Source organism: Terrapene carolina, unplaced genomic scaffold, assembly GCF_002925995.2.
Source record: "Terrapene carolina triunguis isolate 2854851 unplaced genomic scaffold, T_m_triunguis-2.0 Scaffold85, whole genome shotgun sequence".
Classification (NCBI taxonomy): Eukaryota; Metazoa; Chordata; order Testudines; family Emydidae; genus Terrapene; species Terrapene triunguis.
Window position 1 is genome coordinate 20852144 of NW_020664436.1, and position 21443 is coordinate 20873586.

General features: G+C 41.8%; 1 protein-coding gene across 1 annotated transcript in view; it reads left to right on the forward strand.

The window, feature by feature from the left end:
* The window catches only part of ARID4B (AT-rich interaction domain 4B), a 138266-nt gene that overhangs the window by 98342 nt on the left and 18481 nt on the right, over positions 1-21443 (forward strand). The window contains exons 15-17 of the mRNA XM_026649674.2: positions 1471-1738; positions 3831-4003; positions 19857-20111. Of these exons, the coding sequence (XP_026505459.1) occupies positions 1471-1738; positions 3831-4003; positions 19857-20111 (696 nt within the window). The remainder of the gene's footprint in view (positions 1-1470; positions 1739-3830; positions 4004-19856; positions 20112-21443) is intronic.

Consider the following 21443-nt stretch of genomic DNA (forward strand, 5'->3'; position numbering starts at 1 on the left):
GGGATTGGGATGTTAGGAGGATGGGAGGTGGTTTGTGAAATGATCTCTCGCTCTGTTATGAAGTGGTCAGTAGAATTGAAGTTTTTGAGGATAGCTATATGGTATCATGAGAGAACTATCATTAATTTCTATGGTCAGGTGGCTTTCACATTTGTATTTTTTTGATACTGATGTTCCTAGATAAATGAGTAAAAGGTAAAGGATGGTGGCTTTAACAAGTTTTTGGTTAATTTTTAATATTTTTTGTAATGTCAAGACACTACTTTTGATAGGTATTAGCCTTATGTTAGTCCAGTGCTTAAAATATTGTGGATTTTCTTTAGCTGTTCTGGAGAACCTCTGTAGTGTAAAGATAAAGATACAGAATAAAATGGTAAAAAGGTACAAGAATGAGAAGATTATAAATAAATGTATAGAAGAAAAAGCCAAGCATTTGACTTGTTTGTAGTGATATTTATACATTACTGGGGTAAGGTTTCTGGAACAAGGAATCTCAGCACAGTGAAATAATCTTTGGTAAATATTTAGGTATGGTGTTACCATTAGTATTCTCCAAGAGCTTTAAGAAGTCAGTTCAAATTCCATAGTATTAAGCTAGTCATTGCTAATGATATGATTGGTTTGAATGATCTTCTTTCTGATGCAGATATAATAGCATTTGAGAAAGGAAGATAGAGGGGTAGAATCACAGAATATCTGGGTTGGAAGGGACCTCAGGAGGTCATCTAGTCCAACCCCCTGCTCAAAGCAGGACCAATCCCTGCAGAAAAATAAAAAATGCTTAATGCAGTATTGCAGTAAAAAGTCACTTTGTGTTACAGGATGACATATCCCAAATTCACTGAAACCAGGGAGTATTATCAGTTTTGAAGTTTGGAGTGTATTGGTTTCAAGGGAAACCACTATTACTTGTATTGCTTGTTTCTGTCAGTGTTTATAACGTGCTATCACATATGGCCTATGTCATAACTCATAATCAGAATCAAGTAGGTTTCTTTCTAGGAGGCTCAGAAAATGCCAATTGTAATTATAAGCTTAATTTTCAAATTGGTTTGACAGTTCATTCAAGATGAGAAGCACTTCTTGAGTTTCCATATTGCAGGGCTGAGCAAACTGGACACTGCTTTCCTTTGATTTTTCCTTTCCTGAATTGGTAGAATATTTTTATTCCTGTTTGTGTTCTTAAATGTTTTCTGTATTTTGGGTATTTCTGTTATACTGGTTGATTAAGAGGTATCGTTTGTATGTGTTTAAATATAGTAAGAAGTAGAAACAAAAAAAGAAAAATGGTCAAACTGATACCAGATTTTCACAAACAAGTTTTATTAGTCAGTTTTAATATAACCTATTTATTGTATCCTATGAAATACATGTATTTTATGTATCAAAGGTGTAAAGATCTCACTAGGTTAATATATATGTAAATTAATGTTAGCATCATGTCATGGAATTTAATTTTTCTTCCTTCAGATATCTATATGGTTTTGAAGAGTACTGCACATCGGCTAATATTGAATTTCAAATGGCATTGCCAGAGAAAATGACGAATAAGCCCTGCAAAGAGTGTGAAAAAGAAAAAGAATTGAAAATGCGTGAAGAACCTGAACAGGATGTAAAAGAAATAAAAGTTGTTAAAGAAGAGCATAAGGAGGAGGAAGAAGTGATCATACAACAGGAAGAAACAAAACCAGCTGAGAATGATAATGAATGTAAAGAAGATGATAAACCCACCTTTCTGGTAAAATACTTTGTTTATGTTAAGCCCAGTTGCTAAATTGAGGTAGTGTTTGTGAGGGAAGTAGGAGGTAGGGTATTAAGTAGGGCTGAAATCACCTTGGTGGAGTTAAAAAAATAAACACCTAAACAGTTTAGCACGTTGTCTTGATAATGCATTGTTCTTTCCTTATTATTAATACTGATCATATCACAGCTCTGAAAATAGGGTTTGGTGGCTGACAGCAGCTGCATAGCTAAAGGAGGATAAGTACAACATACTATGGGCCAGATCCATCTCTGGATGTATGCTGGCTGCTGCAGAGGGTCTTGGAAGCAAAACGTCCATGACCTCCTACAGAACAGCTACAACCTACAGTCAAATTCATACCAAAATGTGTGGCCTACTTTGGCCTGAAAGGGGCTGTATCCTCTTAGCAGCTGTAATAGTAGGATTTCTGTTTTGAACCTGGCTTTAGATTTAGGTCTCAGTCCTACAGTGCATTGCATCTGCATGGACACCTTCCATTCCCATCCCCACACCAAAATCAGTGAAGTTCCACAAGAATTCAGGGATCCACCCCAGGGCAATGCATTGCAGGACTAGGACCTATGCACTTCAGAGGGATCTGCAGGCACATGTTTAAGCCTTTAGAAAGTGCCATTGAGGTTGTTGGGATTCTATGTAGGCATAAAGATTTGTCTGAGGCCTTGGCTACACTTGCAAGTTACAGTGCTGTAAAGCCTCCCCCAGCGCTGTAACGCACTCCCCGTCCACACTGGCAGGGCACTTACAGCGCTGTATCTCCCTGGGTACACCGCTGCAGGTACTCCACATCTCCGAGAGGAATAACAACTGCAGCGGAGTGGCTACGACTCGCGGGTGTAAGTGTAAACGCTTGCAGCGCTGTACTAATCACCTTGTCAAGTGGCCAATCCTCTCCATTGTTGTGACCGGCTGCAGGAATGCGGAAGTGCCGGTTTCAAAGCTCATACCACAGAGAGAAGCAAACAGTTTGCAGCTTGCTTTAAGTGAGTGAATGAATGAGCAGGGGGCCGGGAGTTCGAAACTTGCAAAATAGAGAGCTGACATGCTCCAAAAAGCACTCTCTCTCCCCCCACACTCCCTGTCACAATCCACCCCACCCCCCCATTTTGAAAAGCACGTTGCAGCCACATGAATGCTGGGATAGCTGCCCATAATGCACCGCTCCCAACACAGCTGCAAATGTTACAAGTGTGGCCACACCACTGCGCTGGCAGCTGTCAGTGTGGACAGACTGCAGTGCTTTTCCCTACTCAGCTGTACGAAGACAGGTTTACCTCACAGCGTTGTACAGCTGCAAGTGTAGCCAAGGCCTCAGTGAAGTCATTTGTAAGTCAGGACTTCAAGCTACTCCCACCCACCCCCACAAAGACACCTGAAAAGGGTGGCAGGAGCACTACTTGACATCTGTTTTTAAGGCCCACTGCATTTAGGGTGAAATCTTTAAAAGGAAATTATCAAAGAGATGCTGTCCGTTTAAAAATTGCATTTAATAAAAACACTAGGACCTAAGATTATTAAAGATGACTAAATTTAAAATATTTTTATTTTTCATTTGAATGCTGTTAATTTTTTTAGTGCTGTTCAGTTTGGAGAATGAAAATTGATTAGTAGGTTTTACTTTTAGTTTAGTTTCTAGTCAGCTTCGCTTTTGGAGTCTCGTGAATTTGGCACAATTAAACAATTTTGAGCCGCACAGAAAAAAAATGTTAGTTTTTTGTTCAGAGGTTGTTTCCATTGGAATTGAACGAAATGTAAGGGAAACTAGAATGTCTTGAGTGTTTTTAAAGCTCGTTTTTTGAAAGAAATTTGGGTGCGGATTTGTTCTGGCAGCTTCACTTTAAATGTTTCTTCTATTTAAAACATTAATGGTAGATTCTGTAGCTCTGACTCAAGCAATCCTTCTGCAAAATTTAGTCATTTAATAACAAAGAATATACTGGGAATGGTAACAATCCTAAAACTTTGAATTATTTCTTCCAGTTGGTTAAGTGTGTTTTGTCTGCCTTTTTTCAAATACTTGTCATGTTGATTTCTATTGTAGGTTAACTGCATTTTTATATTTTCTTAGGAAAACAAACAAAACTTGCAAGAATCTATGTATACTCAGTCTGACCAGGAAAAGGAATTCAGTTCAACCAAAACAGAAGATGAAGCCAATCTTGGAGATAAAGAGGAAGAGAATATTAAAGAAATGGAAATTCTTAACACAAACATGGAGGCTGAAGAAAAAGAAAAATCAGGGTAAGAGGGTTTTTTTTTAAGTTAAGGAACCTGATGTCACTGATGTTTTAGTTAAAAATATGTTTGAACGTCAACATCAAACGGTATTGTGAGACCCTAATCCTGCAAAGACATAAGCATGTGCTTAACTTCATGTACCATGAATAATCCTATTGAAGTTAGTGGAGCTACTCACATTGCTAAAGCAAAACATTTGTATGAGTCTTTCCAGGTTCAGAGCCTAAGTATTTAAAACCCAGTGAGCAAGGGGAAACATACAGAGTATAAGTAATTTAAGTCTATTTGCTTAAAAAAATAAGGTGGCCATCCTAGTGGCCTAGTGTTTGCTCAGCTCTGCTACCTGTATGGGGTGGTTTTCTGGTTCCCATCTCTTGCTCTTGGGAGTGTTATGGAGACAGTGTTATAGGAAGGGAGTATCTTGCATCTCTCAATAGCAGTCTTTGGTTGAGTAAGAGATGATTTTGACAGGATCAGAAGATACTCCTTTCCAGTTCTTCACAAGAGAAGGCGAATGCAAGTGGATTAAAATGAAGTAATATCGATGCTGGGGCCCAGAGAGTCAGTGGATGAAACAGGGAAGCAGAACTTTCCTCCCTGCATGCATGTGTGTATGTATTCTCCACAAAACAATGGATAGAAAGGTTTTCATATTTAAACGCAAAAAGATTTGTTCCATGTATTACCTTCATACGTCTGCCCTGAGGTCAAAATGGAATGGTCAGTTCTTAATTAGACCTAGCATAGCTAACAACTTACATCCTTGACAAGAACTGCATATACATTGTCGTGTGTCTGAGCGCTATTCAAAAGCTGGGAAATCCTAAACCATTGTGTTTTGGACACACATCCTGCCCCTTAGAATCATAGAATATCAGGGTTGGAAGGGACCTCAGGAGGTCATCTAGTCCAACCCCCTGCTCAAAGCAGGACCAATCCCCAGACAGATTTTTGCCCCAGATCCCTAAATGGCCCCCTCAAGGATTGAACTCACAACCCTGGGTTTAGCAGGCCAATGCTCAAACCACTGAGCTATTCCTCCCCCTTTCTCATCTGAGGGTGAGAGCAGCCCAAAAGATGATAGAACTTGTGTGGTTGAGCTGCAGGTATGAAGAAGGTGTGCAGAAATGCTCTAGAACTGTGTTTTATGGAGATTCCATTCACTATACCATGGAAGGGTTTCCTGAGCCTGGAATATAGATGTGGCCACTGCACTGGATTTGGCCCATAGGAAATTGGTGAAACCATTGTGTAAATATTGCATCATTGACACATTTCACTATGTAGAAAGGAGATAGTAAATAATTGATTATATAAAAAATATATTAGGTAGAGTAAAATAATTTGCATAGTTTGATAAATTTTTAATTGGAAATCTACCCAGACAATAGAAAAAGTGTGGTGAAGAGAGTTATGCCTCTTACTTCAGAACTGAATTTGGCTCAGTGTCTTTAAAATGTCACCCGGCAAGGTCTTTTAAAAGTGTGGGACATCTTTCTAATACTGATGTTGACCAAATAACAATGTAAATGAAATAAAATTATAAAACTATTCTCAAATAACAATTTGTATCTGTTTAACTTGGGATCAGATTAGTTCCTCTACATGAGGAGAAGGCTTGCCTAGAGGATAGGAAGCTCCATGAGTTTCTCCTTACACAGTTTCTACCAGACTGCTCCATTGTGGGGAAGGCAGGATTTCAGTCCCAGCTTGCAGATTTTAGGATATCTGCTGGAGGCCAGGAGTGTCTTTCTAGAGGCCCTGTACTCCACCTACCAGTGTCTTATCACTCAGTCCTTTTGAAACAGGGTTTTCCTGCTGACCTCCCTCCTGTAATCCCTTCTAAATTGGGTTCCGCAACACAATGGGGCTCTGTGCAAAAGTTAATACAGAATCAGGTGGTATTAACTTTTGAGCTTTTCACTTCCATTTTATTTTGTGTAGAGGGGAGGCTAAGTGTGATATCTGCAGCACACTAATTCCTCTCCGGTGCTATTCCCTGGCTACTCTTGTATCCCGACCATGTTGAGTAGTCTACACAGATCTGAAGACAGGGAGACAAAGCAGCAGAGATAGCTGACATCTCCCCACCCCTTCTCTATGGGCAAGGATTGATGTATATGTACGGTCCTTTGTGTGCTGATTGAGAGGAAGACAATCTCTGGGCAATAGAAGATAATGAAAAATTGGTTTCTTAGTGTTCTTATTAGTGTCTTAGTGTTCTTATTGAGTATGTGGAACATCACTCTTATGTTGTCTGTTTCAAAGAGAACTTTCCAGGGTTTTGGAAACTCATCCTTCTGCCTAAATTAGAATTCCCTCATAGTTAATGTGTCCAAGAATAAAATGGCAAAAGGCTATCAGTCTGGCAACTTCAGGATATAAGTTTAACACTGCTAGTGTCAGGAAGAAATGTCCTCCAGCTACCTCAATGTAGTATTGCATAATTAGGTGCCTTCCTCTGTTGTGTCTATTGAATTATTCATTTTGTAAATATTGAAGGCCAGATGGACTATTTTTCTTCAATATGGCATTTCTTGACTTCCTAGAAATTGAATCATTTGACAGAAAAAAATACTTTAAACATACCTTATGTGGAGACATGCCACATATATAAAGTACTATTGAAACAATCTGGCCCAACATTCTTTTTTGTGAGGGGATTTCTCATGGATAGTCAATGAAACTAAAAGGCAACAAATTTAAAACTAGTAACAAGAAGTACTTTTCTACACACAGAACAATTAGCCCATGGAACTTACCCCGCAAGATTGAGGCCAAGAGCTTAACAGGATTTTTAAAAAGATTGGACATTTATATGGATAACAAGAATATCAACTTTTTATCATAAGGATTAAAAAAGCCAAACAAGATTTTTGAAACAGATATAAGACCTCATGCTTTAGGGCATAAGCCAAGCTCTGACTAATCAGAATTGGGAAGAAACTTTCTTTGTGGATCCAAAACTGCCCTCTAGAGGGGTTTCTTGCACCTTCCTCTGAAGTATCTGCTATTTTAGGATTAGTCTACACTACCACCCTACATTGGCACAGCCGCACCGATGCAGCGGTGCTACTGTAGTGCATCTGGTGAAGACACGCTATGCCAACAGGAGAGCTTCTCCCCCCGACATAGTACAGTGTGGACACTGCTTTAAGTTGATGTAACTTATGTCGCTCAGTGAGGTGGTTTTTTCACACCCCTGAGCGACATAACTTACATTGACTTAAGTGGTAGTGTAGTCAAGCGCAGAGACACAATATTGGATTAGAAGGACTGCTGGGCTGAGACAGTTTGGCAATTCCTGTGTTCCTGAGTATTGCCTTAGGGTTAGTTTACACTTCACTGTTCGTTAGTTTACATTTCATTGTTTATATTGATGTTCCTCTGGCCTGGAGGTAGCCAGATAAGATTCTCTTTGGAGCCCTTCAAAGTAGCTCTTGTTATAGTGCTGGAGGATCATAACTGAGAGATGCAAGATGCTCCATTCCTCCATGCTCCTCTTCCTGGCCTGACTATGCTGTCTCTGCAACCCCTGCCTGGCTTGGGGTGCCATCGGTTGGATCTCCCTTTGGACTGTTGCTTACTAGCATAGAACACTAAGAGTGGGAGTACTGGACTAGCCCACACCCAACATTCTCTGCTTGCTAGTACCTGCAGATGGAATTCTAACTTTCACTGGCTTGAAATTTCCTGGACTCTTTCTTTGAGAGAAAAAGAATCTTGCTTGACCAACATCTACTAGGTCCTCAATTAATTTTTGGTTGTTGATGGAACATATGGTTAAGTATTTCTGACCAAAATATTTTCTTTTCTAAACCTATAGTTTTGAACTCCTCTGATCCTGATACTTCCACTTTTTAGCACTTGACCACAAATTTTCCTAGGAATTGAGACTAGCAGATTGTGCCCATATGGAAAAAAATGCTATTTAGCAGACTTAAAAAAAGTCTTATAAACTAATAGCTCTTTTAAAAAGTTAAATAAATTACTTTAAAAACTAGAGGAAAACTCATGGTACATAAAATAGAGATCAAAATCTGATGGTAATTTTCTTCTCTGAGTGAACCTATGAATAATAAAAGTGGGCCTCACTAAGTGATTTAAGATGATCTTTCTCACTTAATAGTGAGGATAACATTGAAAACTTAGCCCTGTATATGAAAGTGAGCAGTGAAATACCAGACAGCAAGACTGTGAACGCATATCTTTGCATGCACAAAAACCTGCATTTGTGTACCTTACTACCAGCTATGCATGTGTATATGTAAGCTTTTGTTTAAGGAATGCAAATTTTGTAGGCATGTTAATGGAGACCATTAGATAGGGATTTTTTTTAAGACACTTAATGACAAGAATATGTAAGAAAGTAAGTCAAAAGCTGTGTTTCACATACAGGAGGTAACAGGTTAACAGATGTAGTGTGTTTCTTCTGCCCTTTGCAGTTTATTCTGTGGGTACTTGGAAAAGTAGCATAGTTTTTTATTTACTGTTGTTGTAGCTGTGTTGGTCCCAGGATATTAGAGAGACAGGGTGGGTGAAGGACCTGAAGAAGAGCGCTGTGTAAGTTCAAAAACTTGTGTCTCTCACCAACAGTAGTTGGTCCAGTAAAAGATACTACCTCACCCACCTTATCTCTAGTTTTTTATTTGTCAGAAGAGGTATATTTTGAAGGCTTTGTGATGAATGAATGTAAAATTGTAGGAGAGGGATTTAACATATCACAGGAAGGTGTGGGTTAGTGTGGCTGGCTGACAGTCATATTGGTTGGCTTTGAACCAAATAAAGCACTATACATTAAAGTTAACTCATACAGTAAAATTTAATTTTGTGTAAAGTAAATTATTTGAGGGGGGGAAATGCGTCGTCTTCCTTGCACAGTTGGTGTGAACACCAGTTTAAAATTTTCACTGTTAGTGTAAGCACAAAAAGATCAATTTATACCAAGTACATTTGTATAGCATCATATATAGGGACTCACCCATTTGGTCTGTGCATTGTATTTCTGTGTGTATGTGTCATGGGGGCATGCCTCTCTAGGATATCCTCTTGTGGCTGTTGTGGCCCTGCAGGTGCATTGAACTCAGCACCCCTTGGGTCTTTTTCAACAATTGCCCAGAGCAGGTTAGTTCAAACTGTTTGCAGAATCTGATTTATTCACAGTTCCGAAATATACCCCTTTATATGGTTCAATCTAGTCACTCGTTCTACAGACATAACTCACTTGTTTAGCCTCTCCAGTTCACACCCACTCTGGCTCCATGTAAAAGTCAGTTTCTTCTCCTGTCTTGGAGGCTGCAGCCCTCCTCCCAGAGCTGGGTTGTACTTCAGACAATCCCTCTTGAGCTCTCCTCCTTGAAACTGGAAGTAGATTTTAGGTCAGCTGTAGAGCTCAGGCAGTTTCTCCCCAAGCTGGCCCTTTTCCCAATTTAAAAGTGCTGAAGGATACAATTTTAGGCTGATGCTTTAACCACATTAATTTTAATAACGGGTCTTGTGAGGTTATAGTCCAGTACTTCATGTTGAACAGCCTATTCCAACTTCCTGATGTGTAAGTGTGCAAACGTCTTTTTTGTTTTCTTTCGAATGATCTGTCCAAAAATTTCTGAAAAAACAATCACACAGTAGTTCTTCTTCGAGCGATGGGTCCCTATGTGTATTCCAAACATGGGGGTGAGCATGCACGCCATGACTCTAGAGCTGGAAGGTTTTCTTAGCAATGTCTGCTGACCTGCATGTGTGTCATGCGGCGCCTCATGTTCACAGCTGAGGGTATGATAGGCCTGTCAGTGCCTCTCCAGTTGCCTCTTACCACCATGTGCCCAGAGTTGGAACCATTGTTCCTTCGCGCTCTTAGTCTTTTCGCTAAGACAGTGACTTGGTCAGTTTGTATATAGTTGTTCCTTCTTGTAGATAGCCGTATATAGTAGTTGTTAATTAGTTAGTGATAGTTCACCCCTTTGGGGATACACTCTCCCACCCCCTGGGGACTATGCCCTGCGTTCCGGGGTTTAAAAACTGTTTCCTGCCCACGCTTGTTCTCCCTGAATGACGAGCACTAGTGGGGTCTTTACTGCCTCAGCGAGGCTCACATTGCATCTTGTTGCTCGATTTGTAAATATTTACTGCCCCAAACTTGGGAAGCTTGGGAGCTCCACCTCTGAAAACATCTAATGGAGTAAGCAATGAGACCGAATGCTCACTCAGATCCAGGACCATCAGAACAGCATTCGTCACCAGCGGTGAGTGCTCCTCCCAGCATTTCACATGCCCCGGATCCAGCAGTACCGATGGCCAAAGAGAAGCCCAGGCATGAGAGTAAGAAGCACTCTCATGGGCATAAGAGCAGATTTCCATCATGGGCTGCTTCTAAGCGCAGCGTTTCCTCCTTAAGCCAGGCCAGCTCGGGTGAGATGTCGCTCACCAACACTGCTGCACCAGCACCCAAGCTTCCCCAGGTGGAGGGTAAAGCTAAGTGGAGATGGGATCTGGTGGTACCGATGGTCGAGCCAGTACTCGCTCACCCAGAGCAATCCCTGGCATGTGCACTGCCCGTCTCACCGCCACCTTCGAGCCGTCTAGGCCAGCCAGCCCGTGGATACTAACTAGGTCTTCTGGCATCTCCAGTAGCACTCCCCAAACTCCAGGCCCTTGGGAGCCCCTTCTCTCAGCAGAGGAATTGGTTCTCCACTCCTCTCCGGACCCCCACTCGCTTGCGAGGTCCCCACTCCAGTGGAACTGCTCCTATTCCTGCCGGACAGGCCCCTCCTGGCACTGCACTGAGCCCCACCCGTTTTGTTGGTTTCACGACTACCAAAGTCATCTTCAGAGTCCAAGGACTTCTCTGAGCCAGAACCATCCTTCTCCCCAATGGCTTGGTGCAGCTCGGACTCATGTCCCAGGCCGCCTCATCCACCGGCATATGACCCAGCAACGAGAGTCTGGTATCGGTACACGTGGGGCCCACCGCATGCCCAGGACCCATCCTCTTGGCTTCACTAGGCACCCTGGGACCCCTACCGCCAGTGCTATCCGCTCTGCCAAGCCTCCTACAACTCTGCCCAGGCTCCTCCACCAGCACTGTTAGGCTCAGAGGAACAGGCAGATGTATAGCCAGTCCTGCCGGTCCCTATGGTCGCTTCCTCCTCACCTGATGAGGCGCTCATTCCTCCCTTCCTCTCTCCCCCAGATGATCAAAGGCAGTATCAGGACCTGTTGCGGAGGGTGGCAGTGGACCAGGCATACAGCTGGAGGAAGTTCAGGACCTGCAACCCCAGCTCCTGGACATCCAGGCCTCAGGGACCTTCTAGGGTGGCTGTCCCTATCAATGATGCCATTCTCCAACCAGCACAGACAGTATGGCATACCCTTGCCTCATATGCCCCAACACCAAAGCAGGCAGAGTGGAGGCATTGTATCCCAGCTAAGGGAGTGGACTTCCTCTTTTCTCACCCACCTCTCTTGTGCATGCAGCAGAGGAACGGGTGCACCAGCACACACAAAAGTTGACCCCCTCCAGACCAGGCGGCTAAGCGATTGGACCTATTGGGGGGAGAGGTTTATTCCTCAGCAGCGTTGCAATTTAGGATTGCAAACTACCAGGCTCTGCTAGCCAGGTACGATTTTAATAACTATGTGTGGCTAGTAGAGTTCCAGGATGAGCTGCCACCAGAACAGCAACAGCAGTTTCAGGCACTGGTGAACGAAGGGTTCCTGGTCGTCAAGGTGGGCCTCCAAGTGGCGGTTGATGTGGCCAACACGTCCTCTTGCTCCCTTGCAACTGGAGTCGTCATGTGCTCATGGCTCCAGTCATCCAGCTTTTCTCAGGAGGTTCAAACTACTATCAAGGACCTCCCCTTTGACAAAGACAATTTGTTTTATGTGAAGATGGACAAGTCCCTTTGCTCTTTGAAGGACTCCAGCGCCACTTTATGATCCCTAGTGATCTACACCCCGGCTCCGCAATGCAGGCACCCGCAACAGCAGTTCCTTCCCCACCAGTATACATCCTACCTGGCCTACTACGAGGGGCAACAGAAAGCCCCATGTAAGTGACACCAGTTCCAGCAACAGTGACCCACAGCCTTTGCCATGGCCACCTCCTCAAACCACCCACAACCAAAGTCCCAGTTTTGATGGTTTGATTGAGAACTGTGAACATTCCCCTTTGCCACCTGCAGTGTCTCATATCATCTTTGGGGGCTATCTTGCCCCATTCACTCACAATTGGGGCAAAAAGTACCACGGACAGTTGAGGCCAGAATGCATATAAATGTGCTAGAACTGAGGGCAGTCCATCTTGCATGCCAGGAGTTTCTTCCTTTCATTCAGTCCCACCATGTTCAACTACTCTCCAGCGTTGTAGTGGTGGTATACATCAACAAGCAGGACAGTGCCAAGTCTCCCTCCCTCTGTTCCGAGCCCATCCACCTTTGGAAATGGTGCATCAAACACCATGTAGGGCCCTGCCAAATTCACAGCCATGAAAAACGCGTCACAAACCGTGAAATCTGGTCTTTTGTGTGCTTTTACCCTATACTATACAGATTTCAGGGGGAGACCAGCATTTCTCAAATTGGGGGTCCTGACCCAAAAGGGAGTTGCAGGATGGTCACAAAGTTATTTTAGGGGGTTGCAATATTGCCACCCTTCCTTCTGCGCTGCCTTCAGAGCTAGGTGGCCAGAGAGCAGTGGCTGTTGGCTGGGCGCCCAGCTCTGAAGGCAGCACTCCACCAGCAGCAGCACAGAAGTAAGGGTGGGGCAATCCCATACCATGCCACCATTACTTCTGCGTTGCTGACTTCAAAGCTGGGCAGCCAGAGAGTGGCAGCTGCTGACCAAGGGCTCAGCTCTGAATGCAGCAGCGCAGAAGTAAGGGTGGCAATACCATACCATGCCATCCTTACTTCTGTGCTGCTTCTGGCAGCGGCTCTTCCTTCAGAGCTAGGATTCCTGTTAGCAACCGTCACTCTCTGGTAGCTCTGACGGCAGCACCGCCGCCAGCAGCAGCACAGAAGGGTAACAGTACGCAAACCCCCCTACAATAACTTTGTGACCCCTCCGCCCCCACAACTCCCTTTTGGGCCAAGACCCCTACAATTACGACACCGTGAAATTTCAGATTTAAATATCTGAAATCATTAAATTTACAACTTTTAAATTCCTAAGACTGTGAAATTGACCAAAATGGACTGTGAATTTGGTAGGGCCCTAACTATGTGACACTACAAGCCATGTACCTCCCAGGCACCCAAAATTCCCTAGCTGATGCCCTCAGCAAGATACTCTTCCTCAACCATGAGTGGGAATTGCACAGTGCCGTACTCCAATACCTCTTCCACAAATGGGTCACCCCATTCTGGGATCTCTTCATCACTTGTGAGAACTGCAAGTTGCCCCTTTATTGTTCCAGGAGAACCATATGGGAGGACTTGCAAGACAAAGCTCTTCTCCCTGGACGGGTGACCTCCACTATGCTTTTCTCCCCATTCCCCTTCCACAAGTGCTATGCAAGTTTTGCTAGGACTGAGCTACCGTAATACTTATAGTCCTGTTCTGGCCCCATCAGTTTTGGTTCATGGACCTCCTTAGACTCCCCACCCATACACAACTCCATCTCCGATCTTCTCACACAAGATCAGGGCCAAGTATGGCATCCCAATCTGGGCCCTCTTCACCTCATGGCTTGGTACCTCTGTGTTTATGCACCCCACCACCATCCGTTTCAGGAAAGGTCTCAATACCTTCCCACCAGTACTCTGGCTCACACCCCCATGGGACCTTAATCTCATTCTATCCGCCCTCACAAAGCCACCCTTCAAGCCAATGGCAACATGCTCCCTCTCCCATCTCTCCATTAAAGTAATATCCTTAGTGACCATTACCTCATCTAGATGAGTCAGCGAACTGGCGGCCATGATGGCTGACCCCCCTTGCACCGTATTCCACAAGGATAAAGTTTCCTTATGGCTCCACCGTAAGATCCCTCCAAAGGTAGTGTTGGAGTTCCACTTCAGTCAGTGCATTCACTCTTTTCTGTCCCAAACCGCATGCCTCCTATGCAGACAGGATCCTGCACTCCCTCGACATGCACAAGCATTCTTATCTCCAGAGGACCCGCTCCTTTTGCGCATCGACTAAACTGTTTGTGACCATTGCCGACTGGTCCAAGGGCCAAGCACTTTCCTCCCAGCAAATCTACAAATGGGTCTCCAGGTGCATCCACAAATCCTACACGCTATCCAACGGACTGCCGCCTGACAGAGTTACAGCATGTTCTACACAGCGCAAGCAGCCACATTGGCCTGCCTAGTGGCTGTCTCGTGGCAAGACTTTAGTCATGCAGTAACACGGCGCTCCGTACACTTGTTCATATCTCACTATGGCATGACCCAAGGGGTGGCTGTGGGTTGCACCGTACTACAGACTGCACTTCCTCTCCCTTCCTCACACCGACCTCCACACTGATCACTGATCACTCTTCACCCACGTTTGGAATACCTATAAGGACGATCACTCAAAGAAGAGGAGGAGGCTACTTACCTGTTACTCAAGGTTCTTCGAGTTCTGTGGTCCCTATTTGTATTCCAGTACCCACCATCTATTCCCTCTGCTGCAGACTGGACTACTCAGCAATAAGAGAGTCACTGGAGAGGCATTGATCCACGCGGCCTATTATACCCTCAGCTCCAAGCATGAGGGGACACACATGCAGGTCAACAGACACTGCTAAGAGAACTTTCTGCCTCCAGTGCATGGCACGCATGTGCACCCCACATTTGGAATACAAATGGGGACCACACATCTGAAAGAACCTCCAGTTGCAAGTAAGTAACCTCCTCTTTGGTGGTAGTAGTAGTGTCATTCTACTAGTGAGTACATGAACAGACAGCTGCAAGAGAGGTAGGGGATTTAGAGATTTGGCAGCGAGAAGGTTCATGGGGGGTGGAGAGGAGCTTTTCTGTCTACGAAGAAAAGGATGGAGAGTCACTTCTCTAGATACACCTTTTGAAATAAATAAAAGCATTGGAGAGGGGACTGTTTAAGGATTTGGAGGCTGCAGTGAGGTCCAATGACAAAAGCTTTGGCAGCATTGCAGCTGATTCAGACATAAGAGTCGGGAGGTAATTGGTATAGCGGAAAAAGCCAAGGGGGTGTCAACAGAAGTTGAATTCCCTGGAGGATTTTCATTCGCAGTTCTGGGAGATGTGGAGGATCATCCTAAGGCTCCCTGCTGTCTTCATAATTTGTTAGAAATAGTAGCGTGTGCCAAAGCTAAGGTGATCCTCTTTTGTCTCTTCTTCCTCCCTTGTTCTGATATTTTCGTTTTCCTGCCTTTTAATCATGTGACAATCTTTCCATATTATTACTCCTGTAATTAAATCTACAGTAAACATGATTCCATTTGAGTCCCACATAAAGAACGCTATATTAATGTGTAGTAATCCATGTTGTTTTCCTGGGTCAAACAAAATAAAGGGCCAAAAGCTATATTCCGTACCAAAGCATTTGTATGAAGCAAGCTGAGAGACAAACATCTAAATATTAAGATTTTAAAACAGCAAACTAAAATTATATGCAGTAGTAATATGTCGACAGTTCAGCATTTATATTTAGACAGCCTGTCTCAAGTATACCTAATATCCAGTCCCCTGATGCTTCATCATATTTATAGAATTACAGATGGAGACCCCAAAAACCTTTTTTTTCCCCCAGATATTTTATTTTTATAGTAGCAGCTAGAGGCCCCAACCAAGATTATAAAGAGCCATTGTGCTAGGCACTGTATAAACACATAAGAGACAGTCCATGCCTCAAAGAGTTTGCACTCTAAACAGACGTGAGAGACAGGAAGTGTTCTTATCTTCATTTAACTATAGGAACTGTGGTACAGAAAAGATTAAATGTCTTGCCCAGTGTCACACATGGAATCTTTTGCAGAGTTGGGAATTGAACCCAGATCTCCTTGAGTCGTAGTTCAGAGTCTTAACTAAAAAACCCATCCTTTCAAGCCAGATGATGTGTTCAAATAATGAAAAATATTTCCCACTTCAGAAGGACTATTCTGACTTTGACCAAGCGAGGATAAATTAAGTTGACAGAAGATTCAGCACCCCAGAAATCTGCAGATCCCTATATTAACTTAATGCTTGGTTACATTACTCTTACATTTGTTAATTATTATTTATATATGCTGCCATGTTGTTGGTACTGTATGTATGATGAGATTTGGTTTTGACCCCATCCTGGGGTTGTGCAACAACCCTAATCAAATGAACTTTTTATTGGCTGAAGATGCTGGGGAAGAACTTTTACAATAAGGATTGGTAACACTCTTTCTGTCAGACACAATGGCCCTAAAGATTACAGGGTATAGCACTTTCCTACATAACAGTACATAACACATACTATTTCATGCATTCATATTTATTTGTTAATATACCCGCACAGTGGGTATGTTTGTATTTGGCCTATGTGCCTCTGTATTGACAAAAATGCTACTGTAGAGTAAATTATGGCTATAATTTTAAGTAGTTTTAAAATATTTAAAACGTTTTAAACTCCCTCACTGTATTGTTTGAGTTTTGTGATATTCATGTATGTGTGTGTGTATTTACACATATTTTAATATATTTGCTTTATTATTACCAGATATTTTAGAATTATAAATGCTTCCTCCTGCCTTTGATTTTCTGCTTCTAAGGGCTGAAGCTTCCACTCTGTGGAGTTTGAGGGTTTCTTTATCTGGTTGCTGTAATTTAAATAAGTGAGCTACTTACAACCCAGTCCTTCTCACCAGCTGCTTGGTATTGTTTGGGTTGTTGGAACACAGTTATGGTAATGCTCCATTTATGGTAGTGCTCCACTGTCTGCCTTTTCAACATAAATGCATCTCTCCTGTTGTGCAAGGGAGGGGGCTTTCATATCGCTGCAGCTTTGTCATGACTATTGGTTGGTTTGTTTTTGTTTGTTTTTATTTTTAAGATTGTAATTGCTTCCAAGAGTCTTGTTTGTTTCCTTTTTTATTAGAATTTGAATGAACAGCAATGCAAGAAATCTGACATTCACATGCATGCATATATAGCCAAATGAGATTTCTACAATGCTCACTGGAATGCCCTGGCCACAATTTTCTCTAAGAACTTCTGCTTCACAGCATTCAGTTCCTTTCTCTTCATCTTCATACCTGGGTTTGAGGTCTTGAAACAGGAGTTTATGGCCTTCATAAAACAGATTCCACTCTTTCCTTGCAACTTCTGGAACATGCTTTTCCTTTTACAGAGTTCATTCAGGGATATAATCTGGCAGTTCTGCTATTCCCAAAATATGAATATTCTTGACTTTTGTTTGGTTTTCTAGATTCTCCAACCTGCGATCTAACGAGGCCACTTCTCACTGCACTCTTAACTGCAACCATCTCTGATGACATTTCCTTATGCTTCCTGGCATTTCCCTCTACCTGTTACAGTCCGCTCTCCACCTTACCTACTTGACCATCCAAGTTGCTCAGCTTTACAATGAGGGTTTCAAATATCCCCTCCAGAGAAGTCCTGGTAGACTGTTGTAGAGTCTATTTTCGCATGAAATCCATTGATGCACCAAGAAAGCCACCATATCTGGTGGGTGATAAGAGGAGACTCCAAACTAGTCCAGGCTTGTGGGTTGCTTCACAGTCGGCTGCACCGTAATTGGACAGACTTTGGAAGAGTCCTTGTTTCTCCTTTTCAGGCATGATTTTCCTCTTTCAGAAATCATTAAGGATTCTGCCATCAGGTTTTGAAAAATTTCACTCCAATAAAGTTTATTTCATTAAAATTGCCAGAAAATCTCCATGGCACTGAAAACCCTCAGGCATATCTTGCTTCTGCAACATCTTGGCTCCACCCTCAACCCCTGTCTAATACTTTTGTTTGCATAACTTTTTTCTTGTAAGTCCTTAAAATTACAGTAACCATGAGCTGCAATTTGCTAGGATTTGTAAATTACAGCAGCACTGAAGCACTTTGAGAGCACTTTATTGAAAGCTAAATACCAGACAGGTCTAGGTCATGATTGTCAAGGAATTCTCCAGCCTATGGGCCAAATCCTGGTCTCCGGGAATTTAGTGGGAGTTTTCTGGTTAATTTTTGGGTCAAGTATTTGACTATATTGGGAGAGATTGGAGAGGAAAAGAGTTGTAAAGTAGCTGTTTATTGATATTTCAGTTTAATAACTTTGGTGGTTTTAATTATATTAGCAAAATAGACCATTTGAAGTATGTTGTATAATTAATGTGATATTCATTAATACAAAACTCTGTAGACTTTTAAGGATGGAAGTGTCTGTTTAGTAGAGTCCTCTCTATCCTTGGTGTGTATTGAATTTAATAGATATATTTTGGGTTAACTGATAACATAGACATAAACACTCTGGGAGTTTTAATTTTTTTCTGATGGCATATGCATGTATGCATGCAATGGGCCATATCTATTCCTAGTGCAAGTCCATTGAAATCAGTGCAGTTGTGCTAGGGATGAATTTGGCCCACTATTTAGAAATCACATGGCAACTAATTAAATAATTGTGATTTGATATTGGCCAAATGCCTTTGGTAGAAAACAGTAAAATGTTGTTTGATCCCTTTCAAGAGAGAAAGTGGCTGTGTTAAATGAATATTTTTGCCTGTACAGTCATATGGAAAAATAGATTCATATCAATATTAATATAGACTTTCTTATTTGTACTGTATATTAAAAACAGAAGTTGACTCAAAGGCTGATAGTTGTATCTCTTCATAAACAGTTTTTAAACTGTGCAAGAATATTTGTTCTGGTTTTCAGGTTTTAACTGATAGGAACCTATGATTTTTAAAAACTCCATGTGTGGCATGGATCTATTATAGGTTGTATATGGAGGAATAAGAACAGTCCCAAAATCCAGTAAGAATGTGCCTTAGAGAATGTTTAGAGGTTAAGGCCCAAATAGCCTTTGTTTTGGGCCCCCATCTCTAGAAACTTAGCACCAGATTTTCAGAGGTGCTGAACACCCTATAGGTGTCACTGATTTAAATCAACAGGATTTATCTGTGCTCAATACCTCTGAAAATCTGGCCCTATGTTTCTAAAATCACACCTGAAATTATAGAGACTTCATGTGCAATTTTTGAGTCTCAACATGTGTGTGTGTGTGTGTGTGTGTATGTGTATGCTTGGCTATTTTACTTTTGAAAACCTTTAGCAAAGAATAACAAGGTCATAAATTGGATATTTTTTTTAAATCCTCCTATTTAGGATCTGTTGCACAAAACTTGCTTTAATGGCAATCCTTTCAAAAGAGAATTGACTCATTTACATGGCCATTGTGAGGCAATGGATGTAACAGAGCGCAGATCTTTATATGGTAGCCAGTCTTAGAAAGTTACCACTTGTAAAACTTGTATCTTGAAAAGTGAAACTTAGGAATGTTTTCTCTATATTGAGAAGAATAGGTTTGAGGTGGAAACATAGGTATTTTAGCTATGGGACCAGATGAAGGATTTGAGAATTGAATAATAAAAGCTAAGAACGTTAAACAGTTTTTATACCATACAGTACAACTTCACTTCTCTCAGATGTTGATGGATTTTTTTTCTCTAAACCGTCATTTTTTAATCTTCCATTGCTGTAAAAGCATCTTAGTGTCATTATATTCTATGTGTGCTTTGCTCTATTCTTTTTAGTTGATAATACTAATATAACACTGAGGCAATTTCACATATATGGAGCCTGCTGTTTCCAGCCTCTAATGCATCCGCAATATTTATCAGTATATGTGGTTTGGAACTGAAAGGCTTATGAAGTATCTTTTATTAACTCTACAATTTTTTAAACCTTTCAAGAGATGACACGAATAAGGAGGAAGATGAAGATGAAGAAGAAGCAGAGGAGGAGGAGGAGGAAGAGGAGGAGGAGGAGGAAGACAACAATGACAACAATGAGGAAGAAGAGTTTGAATGCTATCCACCAGGCATGAAAGTCCAAGTGCGGTATGGACGAGGGAAAAATCAAAAAATGTATGAAGCTAGTATTAAAGATTCTGATGTCGAAGGTGGAGAAGTCCTTTACTTGGTGCACTACTGTGGATGGAATGTGAGGTAACTTAAGTTTTAGCTAGTGATTACTTCCGTAAAATACTTCTAAAATACACTTGTGTATTTTAAAAACTAACTGCATATTGAATTCCGTACTCTTAACTTTTAGTACTGGTATTCTATGAAGGTCATTGTACTGTATTAAATTATTTAGATTTTTAACATATATAAATACAGTACTTCGTGACTTAGAGCTTAGGAAAAATCTTCTTAAGGTGACTTGTTCAAGGAAAACCTCACTCCTGTCTCAGTTTTCTTTTAAACACCACCAAACAACAAAGGAAATGGCAGTTAGCCCAGTTCTTTGATAAATTTCTTCTGTGGCTCTGTTCAGCCAGTTTTACTGCATACCACATTTGAGTAATCATACACTTGATTAAATCTGTATATGCACTTCTCAAAGTGCAGCACAGAGTACAAAAGCAGTTTGGTGGCATTTACCAGTAAAAAGAGATAGGAGGCCAGTTTTCATTTGGAAAAAAGATGTATTTTTTGCTGGACATCCATACTTGAGAAACCATATTTCACTTTCAGCTTCAGGTTAGACATATGAGTCACTCTGTGCACCCAGGAATCTTAATTGCACATTAGTAAATTGCAGTAAATAATTTCACTTCACTGGTTCAGACCTATTTTTTCCAATTGCCCCAATCTTCTGAACAAGACTCTTCTTAGCCTGGTGGCTTGTTATGCCATTCTTATTTTATTGGTACCATACCTGGAGTTTGTTCTTAATACAGTATTATTGAAAAACTGTTGAGGCTTAACTTATTTTTTTAAGTAAATCCTGCAGTAGAAACTTTAGTGGGAATAAGATACAAGATACTTTGAAAAAGGCAAAAAAAGTAAAGCTTCTTGAAATCTTTTAAGCCAATTATCTAGTCTTCTGCTTTTTTGCCATTTCAACATATCCTTTTCTGCTAACTGTTCTCAGGCTGCTGTCTTTTTAAACTTTGTTTTACTCAGTATGAGATTAGCAGGGCTTTAGAAGCAAGAGGTTTGAGGCAAATCTAACTTCCTTCATGAAAACCCTTATGAACCTTTTATCATCTTCACCTATCATCTGGACTTGCATTACTTTAGTACCTCTGGCCAAGAGGACAGAACAGAGGTTTCTTTGGACCTTATACAGTGCTGGCCGGATCAGCTGGCAAGGGTCACAATTGTAAAAGCAGGCCACTTTTCTCCTTCCGTTGATTCCACCATTTGCATCTGATTTCACTGAATGCATCACCCAAGCACCTACTGATCTGGGGAATTACCGTTCATTATTGAGGCCTCTGACTTCAGTCTTTTGCGGTATTTGTAGCTTGTACACCGTACTGGAATAGCCTA